Source organism: Pocillopora verrucosa, chromosome 11, assembly GCF_036669915.1.
Source record: "Pocillopora verrucosa isolate sample1 chromosome 11, ASM3666991v2, whole genome shotgun sequence".
Classification (NCBI taxonomy): Eukaryota; Metazoa; Cnidaria; class Anthozoa; order Scleractinia; family Pocilloporidae; genus Pocillopora; species Pocillopora verrucosa.
This window is the reverse complement of record NC_089322.1, coordinates 7,471,769-7,492,800: the sequence shown is the minus strand read 5'-3', so window position 1 is coordinate 7,492,800 and position 21,032 is coordinate 7,471,769. Positions and strand designations below refer to the sequence as shown.

The following is a 21,032-nucleotide window of genomic DNA, read 5'->3' as shown; positions in this document are numbered from 1 at the left end:
AATTTTAATTTCATGTGATTTTTTCATGTGCAGGGCGTGAAATTAACTTTTTTTTCTGATAGCCACTTGGCTCCTAAATTCTTCAAAGTTGTAGCCAATTCAAAAAAGTTGGTCGCCATTTTCAAAGACAAACAAAATCTTTCTTTACGCTGTCAGCGTTTTAGATAAATCCTCCAAAATTACGTTAGGGAAAAGATTCTTTAACGTGCTGCAAAGTGGACACTAGGATGGATGATATACAACGTTCAGGCTCATCTAAATCCAAGATGGCGTCTAGTTATCGATCGAGATGCTTATGCTACGTTTTGGAAACAAACATAACGAGGAAGATTGCCGCGGATTTATCTTTGCAAGTCTTTTTAATTCACTATATCTCTTGGTAAGGTTATGTTGAAACGTTCTAGTCGCCAATTTGGCGACTAACTTTCAGGATTTGGTCGCCAAAGTGAAAAATTTAGTCGCATTGGCGCCTGTATTAGGCGCAATTTCACGCCCTGATGTGTTTAACCCTTTCACTCCCAGATCTCTAAAGTAATTCTCCTTACTGTCTGCTGTACAGTTCTCATGATGTTAGTTTGGCACCACTGCCTTGTGGTTGCTTTGGGAGAAGTGAAGGCTATGGGAGTAAACCCTTACAGAAAATCCGGAGTAGAGCCCCGTAGGCGGCTGGTGGAACAACGTGAAACCTTCCGGCAACTCCTGCAGCTGCGCTGGCACTGACCGTATCGGCTCGTCCTTTCCGTCGGACCCTACCAGCAACGCCGAGAGGGGGATCCTGGCGACTGGGCACACCAGGATTTCCATATCTTCCGCCCAGGCCTGCACCTGGAGAGGTCACTCCAGCTTCGCTGACCAGCGTAGGCACAACACGGAGAGCAGCAGTCTACCGGTTACAAGTCCAGGCTCGTTTGTATGCAGAATGGATGATGGACGCATCCCAAACGACATCATGTACGGTGAGCTCGCCACAGGGACGCGGCCCTGTGGCGAGCTCACCGTTAGGTTCCTCAATGTTAGGTTCCTCAATATCAGAAAAATGGGCAAAAATTGTTTTCTTTGTGGAATTGTTTAATGATTTGAAGAGTGCAGTTTTGGAGTGGTGTATGTTATACACAATACTTTTCATTTGACATTCCTTACAATGTACAAATTCCAATCATTTAAATTGATTAGAGAGCCTTATCTCTTGGAGTTAAAAATTGTTTTTTTAAGGAACAATTTCATGAAAACCACACACTCAATCTGGGTTAAATTTTGTTGCATGGAAGCCAAAACATGATAAAAATCTAAAACATGTGTTTTTCATCAGTGATTAAACAAACCACCCAAAAGATATGATCAACTTTGGGATTATCTGCTTCTCTGTGCTAATATTTTGATAGATATTACTGGACTATTTTATAGAGCATCTCAATTAGGGTAAAACTCTTGACTTCAAGAAAGTTTTCATGAAAAACAACACTTGCCTGTTTTTCTTCTTGATCATCCATAAAAAAAACAACTCCACTCAAGACAAAAACAAAAAAAAACAAACTTGAAATTTTCATATGAAAACAACTACCACCTTCATTGATAACCTCTGAACTTAAAGAAAGTCAAAACATAAAGGATTGAAGATAAAATATTTCCTTCTCAGATCAATAATCCAAAAATCATTTTGGAAGTATCACAGCTTCTTCAGAGCAACAAGCTTTTTAAGTCTAGAAAAAAACAAACAGAACTCCTGCAGTGACAAGCAATTCAAAATTTCAACCTGGCACAGCTATGAGAAAAAACGTAGCATTGAAACATGCATGAACATGCACATGTGCCCAGATAACCTGTGTATACAAATGAAAAAATTGACTACATAAGGTTAAATTCTCTATATATATTGGGGAGAATTTGAAGTTCCTTGTTTTCCATTGGAATAGCGCTGAGTGGTGTGCAATGAGAATGTATGACCTATAAGTAATTCATTGTATTCTTTCAAAAGTAATTACAAGTTGAAGTATAATTTGTATTGTTTAAAAAAATGAAAAGGTCACGGGAAAATAATGGGCATCACACAACAAAAAGTCTGAACTTGTGAGAAAATACTAAAATATATTAATCCCTTTTGAATGTTGTTGATACTGAATTTTTAACTAAGAGAAAAGGAAAAAAAAAGACTTTGGAATTATTTCTCTTCCAGTGTAGGCATGGCAATAAGCCATTTTACAGTTGTGTACTTAGTTGCCAAGCCTTTGATTTGGAGTGAGGCTGAAGGTGACCTTGTTGTGATAGAGACCAGTATCTAGTTAGCATGATAACAAAGTAATTTGCATTTGAAAAGCAGCAAGGTTTGTATCATAACAAGGTCACCCTTGGCCTCACTCCTGTTCAAAGGCTTGGCAACCAAGCACATAACTGTAAAATGGACTATTGCTGGTAGAAACCAAATAATTTGTGGCTGATAAGGGAGAGCCATATTCCAAAACTGCATCACTGTAGATGTAATATCTTGTTGAAATAACAATTGTGGACTATATGTTAAAGAATGTAAATGAATATATTGTCAGATAATTCTACAAATTGGCTAAAAAAATGATCTGATTTCAAATGCCTGAAGGATAACTCAATAAATGTCATCTTTTTGCTCTTAATTCAGTAAGTAGCTTTTATGAGATGAACCCTTTAACTATTAGAAGTGATTAACATGTAACTTCTCCCTGTGGTATTCATACATAATTCTGCAAACAGGTAATAAGAATACTCAGACATCACTTAATGTTGTCTTCTTGATCTAACACCAAATCCTTGTAACTACATGTAATTTAAAAGGGAATGTGTAGCAGCAAGAGGGGAGAATTAACAATCACATCTTAGGAATTAGAGGGTAAACTGCTATGTACATATATTGGAAGGATTTAAGGGTTTTGACCCTTTCAGTAAGCAACACTTTCACCTTTAACCCCCTGTTACAATCCATTATCCAAAGTTATGTTGTGTTTTACTTTGCTGATCTCAGAGTGAGTCTGCTTTGTACTGAATGAATTTAATTCATACAAGGATTAGTAACCCTTTTTCCAGATGTTTTTTACCTAGTAAATCATTTTTTTCTTTTTTCAGACTGGCATTATCATTGTTGACGGCTGTAAACTTGCAGTGGCAGTGAATTTTGGGACCAAAGCTGCCTCCTTCCCATGTGCCGCAGCACAGCAACTTCAAATTAAAAATGAATCTGAAAATTACAGGTACATTTTTATGTAAATGCACACCATCAGAGAGGCAGAGTGGCTGAGTGCTTAGGGTGCTAGCCAGGTGCTTAGGGTGTTGGCCAGGTGCTTAGGGTGCTGGCCAGGTGCTTAGGGTGCTGGTCAGGTGCTTAGGGTGCTGGTCACGTGCTTAGGGTGCTGGCCAGGTGCTTAGGGGACTGGCCAAGTGCTTAGGGCGCTGGACTTGTAATCCAGCGGTCCCAGGTTGTAGTTCTCCACTCAGCTACTTACTGGATTTGTTTTCAGTTGCCCTGAGTTCCACTTGTTGGCTTTGCTCTGTTTAAAGCCAATTTGTCTGCCTTTTGTTTGTTGGGGTTTTTAAAAACTGTGTTGATTTTTATTTACTATTTTCCAATTTGTTTGAATTAGTTATTTCTTAAATTTAGAAGAGAATTGAGAATAGAGAAATATATCATATGAACTGATAATAGTGTTATTATTAATATTATTTATTGTTATTATTATCATCATCATCAGAGCTTTAGTTATTTATAAGCAGGTTAATATATGCAATAATTTTAGTATAGTGGGTGACCTTTATTGTAAGATGTTTTTGACATTTTTTAAGATCCAAGCAGTGATTTTTTTTTTGTCAGATTACTTATGTCAAACTGCAATTGGAGCTCTCATTTCTGGGAGTCAAAGGGTCAACTGTAATCTTGAGGGCTAGAACTTCCTGATCAGTGCGCTTTGAGCACAAGTGTACACTTTTTGCACTACTTGTCCTATACATAATTCTACTTACTTTTTAAATTCTCAAAATCATGTATGGAATGTTTTCGTGTTGGGAATGAAAAGCGAACTGCAAATAGCAACGATGTGATATTTTTTTTTTCTTTTCTAGCTCCTTGGATCTGACTGGCCCTCTTCTTCTCGGTGGGCTTGTGCAGCTACCAGTTGAATTCCCAGTCCTCTACAAACATTTTACTGGCTGCATCAGGAATGTTTACATCGATCACAAGTTCTTGGACCTCAGTCAGCCATTGTACAACAACGGAACCAGTGCTAAAGGTAAAGCAATGGGCAACACGTGCGCATATAAACCTTGCGAGCGAGGCACGTGTTTTAACATACTTGGTTCTCGCCGGTGTGACTGTCCCACTGGGTTTGATGGAAGTCGCTGTGAAACAGGTATTGAATTTTTTTTTTTTTTACGGATATGTAAGTGATCTTTCCTCTCGCACTTACTTTAGTTTGAAGCGTTCGGAAGAGTACGGAATCTTTTGGAATCTTTTCAAATGCTTGCTATCTAAGATGCAGACAACAGTTCATGAGTTGTGCATGATAAAGGACACCTTATGAGCATTTAAATGTATGCGATTCCTTGTTATGAGAAATATATCGTCGAGTTTATCTGATTTAGTGGATTTTCAATTAATAAATGCACGTACTTAATCACCGGTATTTTCGCCTTGAATTATCGATCCATACCAGATTTTGACCCGACAATTCTGAGAAAAGAGCGAAAAATCAGTTTTACTGTACCGGTTTACCGGTTTCAAAAACCCTGGAAACAATCAGGTAATTTAGTGTTAACAACTGGGTTGAAAACGTAAATTAGCCACCGTAAAGGGTAAAAAAGCTGACGTTTCGAGCGTTAGCCCTTCGTCCATCGCTCTGACGAAGGGCTAACGCTCGAAACGTCAGCTTTTTTACCCTTTACGGTGGCTAATTTACGTTTTCAACCCAGTTGTTAACACTAAATTACCTGCTTTACTCTCCCACCGACGCAGCACCACAGTTTCTTTAGAAACTTACCCCTTTATTCACCTGCAAACAATCCTCAGAGTTGAAAGATTCCCTTCCTTAACGATAAGGGCTGAGTTCCTCAAATACTGTCTTCTGTTGTGTCAGAAATTTCTGTTTCTTAACCCTTTCACTGCCAATATATAATTGTTAATTCTCTTTACTGTCTGTCATACAACTTTTATGATGTTAGTTTTGAGAATTTATTATTGGATCAATTGATGATTCTGTAATTGATATTTTTCTTTATTCTCGTCACTTTTCTGCTTGATATTGTTTTGATATTGTAAGGAGAAATTATGTCTTGGTCATTTATGGCAGGTAAAAGGTTGATGTAACTCGGGTTATTAATTTCCTAAACCCTTTGACTCCCCGATCAAATTTGTAATTCTCCTCACTGTCAACCTTACAATCCTTATAATGTTAGTTCAGAGAATTTAGCATTGGATCTACTTATTATCCCCAAATTGATGTTTTTCTTTATCCTCATCGCTTATCTGGTCGATATCGTATTAATATTGTAAGGAGAAATACTGTCTTGATCACTTATAGGAGTTGAAGGGTTAAATTGAGGAGAAATTATCCAGGCCTCCAGTTAGCGTTGATTTTCTGGGAGTCGCGTTACCCAAAAGTGCCCCAACTAATGAGAACAACAATTTCTTATCACGGGTTCTTATATGGATACCATTCATACAAACTTCCTTGTTCAACAGGTGTGAAATACACTGAGAGATTCTCAGGACAGAGTTTTAAGAGGGTGCCTGCCAACTCAAGGGTCAATCTTCCGTGGAGTGTTTCAATGAGATTCCGCACAGCCAAGCCTTCAGGAACTCTGCTTGAAACCTCTTTTTCGTCATCATCTTCGGTGCCGGAGGTAAGTTATGTAAATCAAGGTACATGTTTTAAAAGTCATTGAACATTCTTATACTTACGTGAACTTCGTTGCTATTTCAGTTGGTTGATGGTAAACTGTCGTACAACTACAAAGGGCTGTTAGTTCTCCAATTGCCTCACATAGCCGTGAATGATACCCAGTGGCATCACATCGAGATCCTCTGGACAGATTCTTCCCTTAATATAACAATGGACTACATCTACAAAGTTTCTGCAGATGTATCCAGTGGAAAAGACCTTGAAGTTGTCAGACAGTTTTTCATGGGAGCGAGGAAGAATTCTACCAAGTCTGCAGTGTATGGTGGATTTAGAGGCTGTATACAAGGTATGCTGTTCTAAACAAATTCCTCTAGTTAAACTGTTAGGCTTATGTTTCTGTAGCCTGTTCCAGGTATTAAATTAGTAGCAATGCACTGATTTTCCGAAGCTTGTAGCAAAAGATAGTTGTTTATTAGCATAGGTAATAACATGATTTCGAGTGCAATTTGGTGTTAATACGCTCGAGTAAATTTGTCAGTACTACAAAAATGCACAAGCTGTAGGGCGAGTGAAGTTTGTAGTCTTTGAAAAATTTATAAGTGCTTAGTACACCAAATTGCAAGATAAATCGTGTTATTACTTGTTAATAATTTACATGAAGAAACATCACAGAAAGGCAAGACAGACTAAACGTTAGGTTTGGAGCGTTAGTGTGAGTGCGTATGTGCGTGCGCACGTGCGTGTACGTGTGTGAGCAGGTGCGTACAAGCGCGTGCATGTGTGTTCGTGCATGCTTGTTCATGTAGTAAGCGTTGGAACTGTGCTTTTGGAGTGAGCATGGTAATAATGGATGTATGAATACTATGCCATTTCCGACTCCTTTTTCGTGAAAATAGCTTCGTTTGCAAAATAATATTTTTCCTGTGAGAAGTATCGTATCTTGGCTCGTTTTAAAACAGAGGCTGAGGCCTCTCGGAAATGGTTCGACTCGGTTACCCGTTTATACGAGGAGACACTAACCTCTCTCTTTCCATATCTGTAGGGGTTTTTGTCGGAAGCACTGAGATCAACATGAACTCTGGAGTCAATCACAAAACAGCATCTGGTTGTGAAGAGAAAATGGGAAGCCACTGCTCATCGAACCCTTGTCCAGACTTCAGCACGTGCCAAGAGGAATTCGACTCCTACAAATGCATATGTCCCGTATGTTACGTTGGTAAACACTGCCTGCGCGTATGTTCTCTTAAGCCATGCCGACATGGCAAATGTGAAAGTACAAACCATGGAAAGGGATTCCGATGTGTTTGTCATCAACAGTACAATGGTAAGTGGAATTTTTTTTTTTTCATTTTTGATCTTATTTTTTTTCATTTAAAGTTATTCCCTATCGGACACATTTCTTTGCAAGTTGTGGGTACCATTTTAATGCAAACAAAGTTGTTATTAATAAAATAAATAAGTAAATAAATGGAGAATAATACATGGGCGCGCGTAGATATGGATTTTCCCTTCGAGTGTTTAACTCGATAGCTCACGAGTGAGATGTTGAGTTGAATACGAGAAGAGAAATTTCATATCTACAAGCAACTATGTATTATTTTGTTTATCATATAAACACAATAGCCTTTTACTGACAAGAAAAGTCGACTCTATTAATGAATGAAAATAAAAGGATCGACAAATCCCCGAATACAAATCGTAGAGTGCGTTGGCGCACTCAAGATGAAAACATGCGTTGAATCACTACAAAAACAAACAATGGGCCTAATTTTCCATGTACAAAATTTTTATTTTTTGAATTGGTCCTTACCGACAGAAGAAATCATTCAGGTACCCGGCCAAAACCGGCCTGTGGCAAATCTTCCAGTGGTCGATTTTCGTTTTCAGCCGCGAGAAATGCCATTACCAAAACCACTAAATACGTAACTTTCGGTTTTTCTTTTCGTTTTTTTTTGGTTTTCTAGGAAAAGTTTGAACGTCACTGTCTGTAAGCGTCGATACGAATATTTCGGTTTTTAAGCAGAAATAATCCGAAAATATTCTGACAAACGACCTTGGATTGAGAATGGTGAAGGCTTTGCCGTTCATTCATCAAACTGACCGAGTGGCGCGAAAGGCGTGTGACGTGTCAGCAGCTGATTGGCGATATCAAACACACGTGAAAAAATATCGTATTTTTTCACGTGTTGTTACGGCCTTTCTCAGGGCTGGAAATCCTTTTATAAAGTAATAGGATGTCCTGCTATTGTGGTCGGGGTTTCCGCTGGCTTAGCAAACAAGGGCTACGGAAACCAGAGATTGTAAGTCAACCTTGTATGGTCTCTGTAGAACTTTTTACTAGTTCCCGTAAACAGTTTGTTTGTACTTTTAACATTCCCAGACCAAGCAATAGAAAGTGACAGTTCCCACCAATTTCGCGACATTTCACCTTTTTTAATTACTTTTCAGCTGCTGGATGTCGACAGATGGAACACTTATCTGGACGTTTACGATTCCGATCATCATCATTGTCGCGGTAAGTAGCTTCACGAATGATTCCACTCCTGACAACACATGTCAATATTAATGGCAAATCAAGAGGTAAATTTCTTGTGGTAAACTGATTATCAATTGAATTAAAAATATTTCTGAAAACATGCCAAATAACATGCCGTGACATCTCTAGGAAGCTGGTCTCATTCCCGTTCTCCTTACAACATCATCACACTATGAAGCAGGGCGGTGATGAGAAAAAAAGAAAAAATATATCAACTAAGGGATTATTACTCGATCCAATACCAAATTCTCCGAACTAACATCATTAGAATTGTCTTATTAATGAGTAGGGTTAATGTCAACCGTCCACTTTTCACCCGTTCTTCCTCATCTTGTTTTCCCATCCACCTCTCCATCTGTAGTTTCGATGAACGTTGGGCCCGTTTTATTTTTTAGTTCGTTTTTTGACATAGTGTTTTCCTCAATGGTATTCTTTTGCGCAGTTGACATGCATGTCGCTGTGGCAAACAAAAAAAAAACAGTTACATAGAGATAATGGTCTGAAATTGTTCATATTAACACACAAATTTTGTATTTGTGGAATGGTGCAGTATTTGTAGACCTTTACATTGATTGATTTAGTATGTCGTGTTGTTCATTGATTTTCTTTTTATCATCTTAGCTCAACACTCGTCTTTATCATGGCATTGTTTACTTCACTTCAAAAACAATCAAGGAAGGGACGTCGCCGGCATCACCACCATCACCATGACGACGAACAATCTAACTTGACGTAAGATATCACTTTTGACTGTTACATGAGCGTACCAATCGTCTCTTGCTAAAGCCTGGTTTTTACGAGCGATGCAAGCACAAACACAAGCATAACAGCTCAGAGAAGCAAGCAAAAATCAAGCAAGAATCAAGCGCAAAGATCATAATTTGTCCTTTTTCTTGTGCTATTCTATGTGCTCGTCGACGTTCGTTTTAAATTGGCATAATTACCTGATGCTCGCGTTTGTGCTTGCGCTTGTGTTTGCGTCGCTGGGGAAAACCAGGCTTAAGCGTAAAAGACTATTTAACAACTTTTCACCGAAGTAGAGAAGGCTCGTGGTGGATATTTACCGAACCGTGAAGCGGCGAGATTAAATATCAACTGCTAGCTTCCTCCACTGAGGTGAATAGTTAACTACCACGCCATAGATAACGGAAGACATTATATTTATGCAGAACATGTATTCAAAACCGCTTCCCTCAACTGACCAATCTCCAACTGCTCAGTTACTGAGAAATGTTACAATACCTTAAAATGATAAAATGATAAAGTGAAATTTACCGAATCCCTCCCATGAGGTTGTGGAGTATTCCAATGATCCCCCTTTCCCTTTCCTTGCCCCCCCCCCCTCCATTGGAAGTCAATTTTCCATAGTCCACCTTTAAACTCTGTTAGAGACGACTGATTCCCCCCTCTGTTTCCCTTTGAGACCACGTGATCCCCCTCCCCGCCCCTTCCTTCTCTGGACCTCCCCTCCCCCTCCCCCCCCGTCGATAAATAAAGACTCGTTCGTTATGATTTAAACTAGATAATTCTTTATTCATTTTTCAAATGTTTTATTTATTTATCTCGGTTTTTTTCGTCACAGTGCCGGATTACGAGCCACAGCCGGTCTTCTTCCCCTGATAGGAGTATCTTTCGCGTTCGCCATTTTGATGGTGAATGAAGATTTGGAAACCTTTCACTATGTCTTTGCTGCCTTCACGTTCAGCCAGGTTAGAGCCCTGTTCTTCGTAGAGTAGTTTTTAATTTAATATGGAAAGGCAACGGAGGATTTCTCTCATCCAGCTGTTTTTGCTACTAAAACCAGGATTGCATTGCTTCTATGCCATCAGAGCATGATCGAAATTTTATTCCTATTTGTCTCTTATTGTAAAATTGATCGCTTCTCAAAAAGTGGGTTGAAAGCTTTAAAAAAAACAGACTAAGGAAGCGTAGAGACAAATATTTAGTTCGGTACCTGAACACATATAAGCGACAAGAAGCAAAATGCATGTTTCCTTTTCATTTTCATTTTCAACTCTCAAGAGATGTGAAAACTCGTCTCTAAATTAATAAATGCTGAATACCTTGAATTTGCTGCGTTGTAGTTCTCCGGTCGATGAAAGTCGATCGATCAGCGACAAATTTTTGATGAGCTTGTTTCGTTCATAGGGCCTGTTTATACAAGTGTTTTATCTCCTATTGGACAAGACGGTGAGTGACATATCTATCTTTCTTATTTTTCACGATTTCAATTTGATTTAATGGACACAGAATATTAGATTCACTTTCACAATCTTGCATTATTTAAAAAACCTTCAGGTTCGGAAAGAGTTCAAGAATGTGTACATGCACTGGAAGACTAAAGACAAGACATATGGGATACAGAAACCCACCCAGCATTTTGTAAGAGGAATATTCACCCTCTTTACGTCTTTTTGCCCCCTTTTCTTAAATGAGACATTCTGTACAAAGCATCTTCTGTTTTTCACTTGCTCTTCTCCGCTGTTTGACCTTCTTTTCAAAAGATCAATTCATGGTCTGCCATATTTTCACCCCATCTCAGTTTTTAGCTATTCTTTCATCCGACCCAATCTCTCCCCCTTTAGGTATACAAGATTTATTTGAACACGCATCCACGCTCTAAGAAGCGCCCTCCCCTTCGGAGAAACGGAAATACTATAGGAGATGAAGATACCAGTGCACCAGGTGTGTGTTTGAGATGTTATTTCTCCCCGATATGCTCCATACATTTTGCTCAGTCCAAGTAATGAGAACGTGGTTTTAAATAAATTACAGTAATTTCTAGTCGGCTTTTATACCCTAGAGGCCGAAGAAAAGTGCCCCTGCCAAATCCCCCCCTTTTTTTTCTTCAATGAAGACCAGATTTGTGCCCTAAGAAGCCAAGTTTTCCTTAATTAGAGTCGTCCCACAAGAAATGTGCCATTGCAATTCAATTCGGTAGGGAGAAAAGAAGAATCACCTAGAAAGTAAAGACATCAGAAGCAATCTCAACTCACAATCATACATGGAGCCAGGTCAACTGGTTTAGGGCGGAAGGGGCTGGGCATGGATTGCTGTATAGTGAAATTTGTAATTGCTTTTTTTCAAGGAGCCAATTCCTTTGAACCATTTTAAGAATGACTTATGGCTTGCAGAAACTGTTCATTATGTTTGTTTGTTTGTTTGTGTCGTCAAAGTCTTTCATTTCGCTCAGCGAAAGAATACGTTATAATGGAGTTATTCCTCATTTCTGGGAACTAATTTTTGCTTGTTTGTTCTAATTTCAGACGGAAAATCGCCAAAGGCCAAGTACCCTGATAATCCTGAACTCGGTAAGATGTCTACAAGGCGTAAACTCAAACATTTCTGTGTTTTAACTCCTTTGTAGTCAATATTTTGATGGTCACGAAACGAAGAGGAAAATAAGGGGTAATATTACTTCATCAAACAATATTATTGTGCAACGAAACATCTGTAACTCATCTTTGGTACATTCAGTTAAAGGCTAACAATCTTGTGAGTATATATACTGCAACAGTGGGTAGCATTATAGGCGCGATCTGATTGGCTACTCAAACTCCAAATATCCCTTGCTAATCACGTCCGAGCAACGCGCGCGCGATTTGCGCCCAAAAGGATGGCAGTCGTTGCAGGAAGAAATTAGTTAATATGACCTTTAGTGCTACAGTATTTCACTGTTTTGATATATATTTGAGCAACTATTCTCCTCAGTATGGGTGGTATGAGGTGGATATTTGCGTTGCCGTATATCCACCACTAGGCACTTCCCCTTCGGTGAATAGTTGTTAATGACTGTTACTACAGTTCTGGACGTCATTCTTGTGGTATAGCGGTATCTGCGTGAAAATGCACGGAAACGAGGCTATCGGGCGAGAGAACATAAATACTGCATAAGAAATTTTTGAGTTTCCAGGACCCACTCCAATTAGGTTCGGTGAAAAGATATCTTCGTTCAAATTTAAGCAATTTCTCCTACTCTGACTTGAGGAGGATTCGAACCTCTGACGTTGCTTAAAATGTTCACGCTTTTTTCTCCCGAACGAAACAGTTGGGGAAAATTACACGAACTAAATGTGGTTTCGAGCCCGCTTGGAGTCTCTAAACCATGGTTTGAGCTAGGATTTGACTATTTAGGGTCAATTTGTCCCTTTAGATTATTTTTGGGGGGACATTTTCCATTTCTGAGGGTCGCTTAAGCAAAGGGAAAATTTCAAACTGAACTAAAATTTTAAACATTTAATGAAATAGCAACAAGTTATATTGTAATGTGGCATGCTTCTTTTTATCTTTCTCTGTAAACTCTTCACCATTCACCAGAGCGTGGCGAGAGCATGAAATGCTTTGGGGACAATTTCGGGGGAAAAAGCCGCAATTTTGAACATTTTGTCAAAGTATCCAGAATTGGATGAAACACTACTAAAGTGGTTTTGGGAGAAGAAGAGTCAGGATAAGTCTAAAAGTCTTTTATTTTGAATCACAATTTTGTAGTTTAAAAAAACAACGCTTTACTCAGCCGATTTCTGTCAGATCGTGTTGCAATGTCTACACAAGCCGTGGGAATGACTGCTTCTGATTTGTCAGTTTCCGATGTTGTCAAAATGAGACAAAACAAACATCTAAATCTTGCTTCTCTTATCTTTCACAAAAATTGCTGTTAGCCTATTAATTCTGCGGCTAAAACCAAATTGTTTATTGAAAAATTGTGCCGTTTATAGTCGAATTTATGTTGAATTTCAACTCCTGCAATTTTTTTTTGGGCACATACTACATACTTCAGTAAAATTTGTCGCAAAAATCGCTCGCTTTTTTAGGGGACAAATTGACCCCTGAATCATTTTTGGACGGGACATTTTAAATTTTATTGCGGGATTGGGGCAATGGCGCGGCCTGGCTCAAACCCTGCTAAACTCTTACTAGACAAGTGGACAGAGGTTTGGTGAACAGAAATGAGCGAAATAAGGGCGTAAGTCTGATGAAGCGTCTAACTTCTACAGGGACTGACAAATCCTGTTTTTGTTTTCCTAAAATCTGTAGAGCGAGCCAGGAAAATATGGGAACAGACCGATAAGTCAGGTATCATTACTGTCTGCTATATAATTCTTTTGGTGTTAGTTCGGAGAAGTTGTCATAAGATCAAATGATATTCCCCTACCTGTCACTTTTGTGTTTTGAATTTAAGATAAGGCAGCTTCTCTCGTAAGCGAAGATTTTTTTATCTTCATTGTAAACAATTAACTTTTATATTTTAATTATAATTGATGGCGTTAATTACATTATCTATGTTACAAATTGCACCTAACTCAATGTTTCTGTCCATATTGAACGATTCTTTTCGCGGGAGTAATGAAGAAAATTGAATGAAGCAGGTTACTCCCCTGTCCGTCCGCCATATTTACTTAAGTATATATTTCCATTGATCGCCTTTTTTAATATTTTTTCCAGAGGTGAGCACCACCCAACAAGAATCATCTTCCGAAGAGGAAGACGAGCGGCCTTCATCGCCTGGTCTTCCATCTGATTCCTCCGACTCTGAAGATGACCAAGGTACAAATTGTATGGTTCTGTAGTGATATTATTTTCATCTGTCGTAAATATTTTTGTCACTTTATTTTGGCTCAGTTAGAGTTAGTATGTTCACATATAGGACAGGTCAGAGTAATTTCCAATTGATTGTCGAAAGTAATCTGGATTTGCTTTGGTTTTGCTTTGCTTCGGTCTGTGATTGGTGTAAAAACTCGCGCCATGCACTGAACCAATCAGACGCCAAAAGAAAACCAATCAGGACTTGGTCTCCCGCGCTTTCCCGCGCTTTCCCGCGCATTTGGTAGTTTGCCTGTTGTGAGTGCTCATAGGCTAATGACGATATAAATCTTCGTTTTGATTGGCCGCTGTGATTACTTTGGTGATGGTTTTTCTACAGTCAATTAAAGACTCTACTTCTCTACGGTCAATTAAAGACTCTAAAACCCACTTGAAATAAAATTTCCCCTCAGCAATCTGCCGCAATTGGGCAAGTGACAAAGAGTGAGTGACAGAGCATTTGAAGAAGCCAATGATTTGTATTAACACTGTTACTGAACAAAATCTATGTTTTCCAAATTACAATACTTTCTTACTTGTATATTTACCTCGGCAAATCACAGCAACCTTTTCTGCGAGTTTCCAACTTTTAACTTTCTCTCGTAGTTCCGAGTGAAAATGGATGGCCAAAAGATAAACTCCAAGGAAGAAACGTCGAAAAGGTTAGAAAAATAGTTTTTCAAAATACAATCAGCCTTGGTTAGCCTTAGTGTTGGCAACTCGGCCCAAGGATCTGCATTTTGATGAAAAGTTTTTGCTGGTTTTTGTTTTTTCCTCCAGCTCCTTTCTACGCTTCAGACAGACCTATGCATAGCACACCAATGGGTAAGGATGTTAAAGATTTTGTACGTAGAAAAGCACGTATCTTACAGAACTAATTGCGAATTGAAGGATGTTTTTTAATTCTTTTGAATTAATGGCAGGGAAGAAGGGAGAAAGACAATTGGACTGACAGATAAACTGACAGACAGACAGACAATTAGACTGAGAAACTGACTGTCAGGCAGGCAAACAGAATGATAGACAGACAAATAGACTAAGAGGTTGACTGACAGACCGACAGACTGAGAAATTGACTGACAAAGAGACAGACAGACAGACTGAGAAATTGACTCACAAAGAGACAGACAGACAGACTGAGAAATTGACTCACAAAGAGACAGACTGACAGACAGACAGAGTAATAGAAAGGGAAACTGAAAGAGAGACTGAAAAAGTGACTGACAGACAGACCGACAGACAGACGGGCAGAAAGGCAAACATGAAGATAGACAGACAATGGTCTGGTAAAAATGTGATTTATCAAAATAGACTCTATTTATTTCATTTTTATTCGGACTATAAAAAAGGAAATTAATACTCAAGTATCAAAATTACTTCGCGCGGGGCTATGAATTGTTTGACTTAATCCACGGCTACTCAGATCACGCGCATCTTTTTCATGTTTTTCTCTTCCTTACTAACCTTGCCACAGAGACGACACCCGAGGAAGAACCTTTGAGAGAACCTGAGTCGGAATCTTCCGACACCGATGACGAAGAGTTACCGACGATCGATCGTAAGAAGGATCGTCCTTCCTTCAAAGCCTTCCCCGAGATTATACAGGACAAAGGGGTATCAGGTTCGGCTGCCACCTCCGATACGACTCCATCTGCGGACAACAGCTTGAAAAAGAAGCCTCTGAAGTCAGCTCTCAAGAAACCGAAGAATCCTATTCCTATTCCTGTCATGGAAGAGCTTAATGATGACGATGACGATGATAAATCACTCAGGTGAAGATTTAGTAACCATTAAACTCCCAAATCTAAGCTTTTACCTGATAAGTTTTATTATTCTCGTCACCTCTGATAGTCAACGCGTTAACTTTTAAACAAGACAGCACGATGGAGAGAGAACCCTAGCTCCTAACTTAAGTCTTACATTAATTTAACTAGGCGCATCTATAAATGTCAGTCTCTCGTACAGAAGTCAGCTTTTTGAAAGGTCTACGTAAAGGCCAAACTGATGTGTTTCTTGAGTGTTTTTAGCCATGTTACTCATAAACCCGGCCACCTCTCTGCAACGGCCTCTTTTGCCTCCAAGGTGGTCTTTAAGTAGAGGCAGGGGTTTAGATTAAAGCCATCTACAGCCTCCATAAAACCTCTCATCGCTGTTTAGTCCTCGAGCATGCTCTTGTGTGTGGGTTTGACCTTACGGCACAGCCGCCTAGTAAACCATCGGCAGCCGCTCACGGAAAAGTTATTGAGACCCTCTAGAAGGCTGACTGACACACCCTGATCGAACATTAACCGCTTATATTTATGTATTTTTCTACCATAGCACTGATCGTCATCATCATCACCAGCGCCACAAAGACAAACATCGACACCGTCGAGACAGACCACGGTCCCGCGCGAGTTCCGCGTTGAGCGATCAGAAGGAGAAAAAACGCAGATTTAGAAAAAAGGGTTCCAAGAAGAAGGAAACGTTACAAATTGGTGGAGAAGAACACAGAGTGCAGGCTGGGGACCAGTCAGTGTAAGTGTGTCGTTTGTTAACGTTCAATGAAAGTGGGAATGGTTTCTTAGCCTATGCTCGTGGAAAGACGAAAGAACGTCTTTCGTCATATCTCTGAGTTTCTCTTAACCTAGTGATCTCTAAGAGGATCTGGCATCAAATTTGTACAAGAAAACGAGAAAGAAATGAGAAAGATTCACCATCTTTTTGATTTCATTAACTCAGAGAAGGCTTTTGACATCGCTTATCAAGCAGTGTGGCCGACGCGTGTCACATATGAACTAGTATTGGCCTGGCTCATCATAGAGTCTCTGTGGCTCAGTTGTAGAGCATCGTAACACGAAATCCGAAGGTCTGAGGTTCGATTCCTCGTGGAACCTGGATCATTTTCTTTATGCCACGCTCGAGAACATCTTTCTTCAGGTTTTCCCTAAATAACAAGAAACAAAGAAAAGAAAAGCGAAGGATTCATCAGAGTTCGCCAATTCGTAAAGGCTCCCTTCCTGAGATCAGACAACTGTGACGATATAAATAAAATTTGAGAAAGATGTTTTTCGTCTTGCCACGAGCGTGGGACATAGCAAAAAATTATTAGTACCCAGACCTTCGGATTCTGCGCTCCGACGCTCTACCACTGAGCCACAGAGACTCTATGGTGAGCAAGGCTCATTACCAAGTTCATATATGACACGCATCCTTGCATACTGCCAGTAGCAGCGATGTCGATAATGTTTTTGAATAGAATAAGAAAGATAGTAAGTTTTTGAGCACGGTAAACAAATGGAAAAAGGTGTTTTTCGTCTTGTCCCGGGCGTGGGACAAAGAAAAAATTTTGCGTCCCCATGAGGAGTAAATGAAAGTTGTTGAACAATCTTTTAGTTGTACAGCTTGTAATGCTGCCCACTGTGGTGGTTGGAAGCGTTCTGATCGTGTGTCAAACTGTGCAGTGTTGATTTTGGTGATACAACTTGAGTGTTTAATTCGAGGAGACCTATTCTTAAGTGATTTCACAAGATTCTGTTTATTTTACTCTTTATGGTAGCTCTACCCTCTAAAGACTGTTTGTGAAGCCTTGGTGCAGGAGTATTTCAATTTTCTTGTGCATTGAATAGATTATTAATATGGGATGTGACTTGAAATCAAACAAGTTAGTCACATGTACTATGTTAAGAGCAGTATGTTCCAATCCAGGTGCATACTTCTGCCTTGTGTCGGAGGATAGAATTTCAATTTTTTATGAGGCTTTTTGTGAGTTTAAATGTATTGGTGTACCACCCTTCATGTAGCTCCTTCTAAAAGGTAATTTTATGTTAACCCTTTTCACCCAAACATCAGTACTCATATTCTATTTACTGTTCTCTGTACATTTCTTAAGTTACTAACAAGGAGACTTTATACAACAATTATTCTAGTGACTTTTCGTGTTTGGAATAAAAAGCGAACTGCAAATAGCAACATTGTGATTTTTTTTCCCTGGTTTTTTTTCGGATCTGACAGGGCCTCTTCTTCTCGGTGGGCTCGTGCAGCTACCAGTTAAATTCCCAGTCCTCTACAAACATTTTACTGGCTGCATCAGAAATGTTTCCATCAATCACGAGTTCTTGGACCTCCGTCAGCGATTGTACAACAACGGGATCAGTGCTAAATGTAAAGCAATGGGCAACACGTGCGCATATAAACCTTGCGGGCGAGGCACGTGTTTTAACATACTTGGTTCTCGCCGGTGTGACTGCCCAACTGGGTTTGATGGAAGTCGCTGTGAAACAGGTATTGAATTTTTTTTTACGGATATGTAAGTGATCTTTCCTCTCGCACTTGCTTTAGTTTGAAGCGTTGGGAAGAGTACGGAATCTTTTGGAATCTTTTCAAATGCTTGCTATCTAAGATAGATATAATGTCTTGGTCATTTATGGCAGGTAAAGGGTTGATGTAACTCGGATTAATTAATTTCCTAAACCCTTGAACTCCCCGATCAAATTTTTAATTCTCCTTACTGTCAGCCATACAATTCTTACAATGTTAGTTCAGAGAATTTAATATTGGATCAACTAATTATCCCCAAATTGATGTTTTTCTGTATTCTCATCACTTACCTGGTTGATATTGTATTTTTTTTTTTGAGAGGGCACGGTAACGAATCTTGCAATCTGATTGGTTCCTAACCCGGTCAGTATTTTCCTATCTCTGCCCACGGGCCACGGTAACGCTTTCGTGAGTCGCCGAGTACATCCCAACTTTCGTTGCCATTTTTCATAAATAAATCTTGTTTTTCCGGCTGGGCAGTGTTTTTAGGCAAACACGTCGGTCACTACCTCAAGCCGATGAATAACTTATGAATCCTCTCTTTTCTCTCACTCAAATCACTTTAGTTGACAGAAAAATATTGGTTTCAGAATGAATTTGTATAAACAATAGCGTCGTTACGTTGGTTGGCAAGCGGCCTAAAACCCGTCTGCAATTAATTTTAATCGTTCACAAATAGTACCTAGAAAGTTAAAACGTGAGGTATTTGGTTACAGTTAAACTGAACGATGGAACTTTCATTCATTTAATACCTGAATTTTCTTAAGGAATTTGTTCGCAGTTAAAGAGCGAGCGAAGTTTTAATTTAAGTTCTACAACAAATAAACGCTCTCGGAGAGTCTTTCCAAGTCCGTTCATTTTGAACATTTGTACCGTAAATTGCACAACAGAAACTGAAGGAATTTTTTGAGAAAAGGCCGCATTAAATCCTTTTGTGTCTCGTTGGAGTATGCCATTCGAATTTAGTTTTTGTCAAGGAAAGACCAGATTTACACACGTCATTGCAGCGAACAAACGAGCAAACTCTCACAACTTCAAAATAAAAAAATTGAATTGACTCACAATTACTTTCCTCGACGTTTACTTAATGAACAGAGGTAAATCTTCGTACATGAATGAATCGTCGATGAGAGTGAAAAATACTTTCCGTTAGATCATTGACTGTTTTTGAAGAAAACATTGTCGTGACAGTCCTCGCCAAACTGGTTCCGTTGTTTTTCAAATGTTCTTACGCTTTTTTTTACTTACGCGCTCTCTAATTGACAGGTGTCAGATTATGACAGATACTTGTAAAAATAATGTTTCAAAGTTTGTTTGGAAGCCTTTTAAACTATCGTTACGGAAATGAAAATGTTTCGCTGAGGCATCTCTCTTGAATTTGCATCACCTCTATTTTAACTACCATTTACTCGCTCAAAAACTGTTCAGTTTATGGAAGATCTTGTCGTATTTACAGCCCTAGATCATTCGGGTTCTTCCGGAAAGAATTGCGTCAAGTTTCAAAAAAATAGATATGTTATTTGCCGGCTAAGGGTCGGTTCGTATGGTGAAAAACTGTGACCTCGGTCACAGTTTTTCACCATACGGACCTTCCAGCCGGCAAATAACATATATATATTGTAAGGAGAAATACTGTCTTGGTCACTCATGGGAGTTTAAGGGTTAAATTGGAGAGAAATTATCCAGGCCTCCCGTCAGCGTTGATTTTTTGGGAGTCGCATTACCCTAAAATACCCAACTAAGGAGAACGTCAATTTCTTATCACGGGTTCTTATATGGAAACCATTCATATAAACTTCCTTGTTTCTCAAGACAGAGTTTTAAGAGGGTGCCTGCCAACTCAAAGGTCAATCTTCTGTGGAGTGTTTCAATGAGATTCCGCACAGCTAAGCCTTCAGGAACTCTACTTGAAATCTCTTTTTCGTCATCATCTTCGGTGCCGGAGGTAAGTTATGTAAATCAAGGTACATGTTTTAAAAGCCATTCAACGTTGTTATACTTACTTGAACTTCGTTTCTACTTCAGTTGGTTGATGGTAAACTGTCGTACAACTACAAAGAGCTGTTGGTTCTCCAATTGCCTTACATAGCGGTGAATGATACCCAGTGGCATCACAAGTCAGACATGAATTATCAAAAGATGTATTTGAAATGTCGTCAGAAGAATTGTAATCTATTCCATCGGTGGCGTTACAAACCCTCCAGGAAAACATAGCAAATTCTGGGTGCTGACATGGAATGACATTTTTTGTTGTAGATAGACGACGTCATCTAACACTGCCCTTATTTTAAACTGTAGAATAAGAAGGAGTAGATGCATGGGTTGAAACATTTTCGGACGGTAAATGGCGAAATTACGCCTAAGAACTTATAGGTTTTAAACCTCATGAACTCGATGCCTTAGAACAAGGAGATCCAAGAGATTTTCCAACATTTATATCGATTTTAAGTAAAATGGTATAATTCGCTTTTTTCAAAACGTAGATTTAAGGAAGGCATACCCACAGATGAAGAACTGTTCTTATTAGCTCAGGAATTAGCCAAAGAAGATCCTAAAAAAAGAGGAAGAATTTTTCACGATTTTATTTCAAAAATGAATTTTGTAAATTTTTTTTATATTTTAATAGGTGAGCTTTCTGAAGAAGAGCATGTACATATTGCGTGGAGGATTGGATTATCGTTGTTTAGGAAGTTAGCTCCACGATTAGGCCTAACTAGTAGTGAACTGGAATGTTTAGAAAACTAGGTCATGTGTCCGGAGTG

General features: G+C 39.1%; 2 protein-coding genes across 6 annotated transcripts in view; both read left to right on the top strand.

Annotated features, from left to right (window-relative positions):
* The window catches only part of LOC131799939 (DDB1- and CUL4-associated factor 1), a 159,570-nt gene that overhangs the window by 99,645 nt on the left and 38,893 nt on the right, over positions 1-21,032 (top strand). The gene's annotated exons all lie outside the window — the stretch shown is intronic.
* The window catches only part of LOC136284356 (cadherin EGF LAG seven-pass G-type receptor 1-like), a 23,285-nt gene continuing 2,336 nt past the window's right edge, over positions 84-21,032 (top strand). The window contains exons 1-22 of one of the 5 annotated variants that reach the window (XM_066174588.1): positions 85-379; positions 560-3,215; positions 4,081-4,367; positions 5,696-5,856; positions 5,937-6,201; positions 6,898-7,179; positions 8,304-8,370; positions 9,013-9,123; positions 9,974-10,100; positions 10,540-10,581; positions 10,690-10,773; positions 10,977-11,076; positions 11,658-11,702; positions 13,426-13,464; positions 13,834-13,935; positions 14,578-14,633; positions 14,752-14,796; positions 15,446-15,743; positions 16,291-16,488; positions 17,965-18,234; positions 20,087-20,215; positions 20,296-21,032. The exon at positions 20,296-21,032 is cut by the window's right edge and continues 22 nt beyond it. In XM_066174588.1, coding sequence (XP_066030685.1) covers positions 4,256-4,367; positions 5,696-5,856; positions 5,937-6,201; positions 6,898-7,179; positions 8,304-8,370; positions 9,013-9,123; positions 9,974-10,100; positions 10,540-10,581; positions 10,690-10,773; positions 10,977-11,076; positions 11,658-11,702; positions 13,426-13,464; positions 13,834-13,935; positions 14,578-14,633; positions 14,752-14,796; positions 15,446-15,472 — 1,665 coding nt within the window. In that variant the 5' untranslated portion in view covers positions 85-379; positions 560-3,215; positions 4,081-4,255 and the 3' untranslated portion in view covers positions 15,473-15,743; positions 16,291-16,488; positions 17,965-18,234; positions 20,087-20,215; positions 20,296-21,032. Of the gene's footprint in view, positions 380-522; positions 3,216-4,080; positions 4,368-5,695; positions 5,857-5,936; positions 6,202-6,897; positions 7,180-8,303; positions 8,371-9,012; positions 9,124-9,973; positions 10,101-10,539; positions 10,582-10,689; positions 10,774-10,976; positions 11,077-11,657; positions 11,703-12,708; positions 13,395-13,425; positions 13,465-13,833; positions 13,936-14,577; positions 14,634-14,751; positions 14,797-15,445; positions 15,744-16,290; positions 16,489-17,964; positions 18,235-20,082; positions 20,216-20,295 lie in introns of those variants that run through there. The other 4 variants (XM_066174586.1, XM_066174587.1, XM_066174589.1 and 1 more) reach the window with 4 other exon arrangements.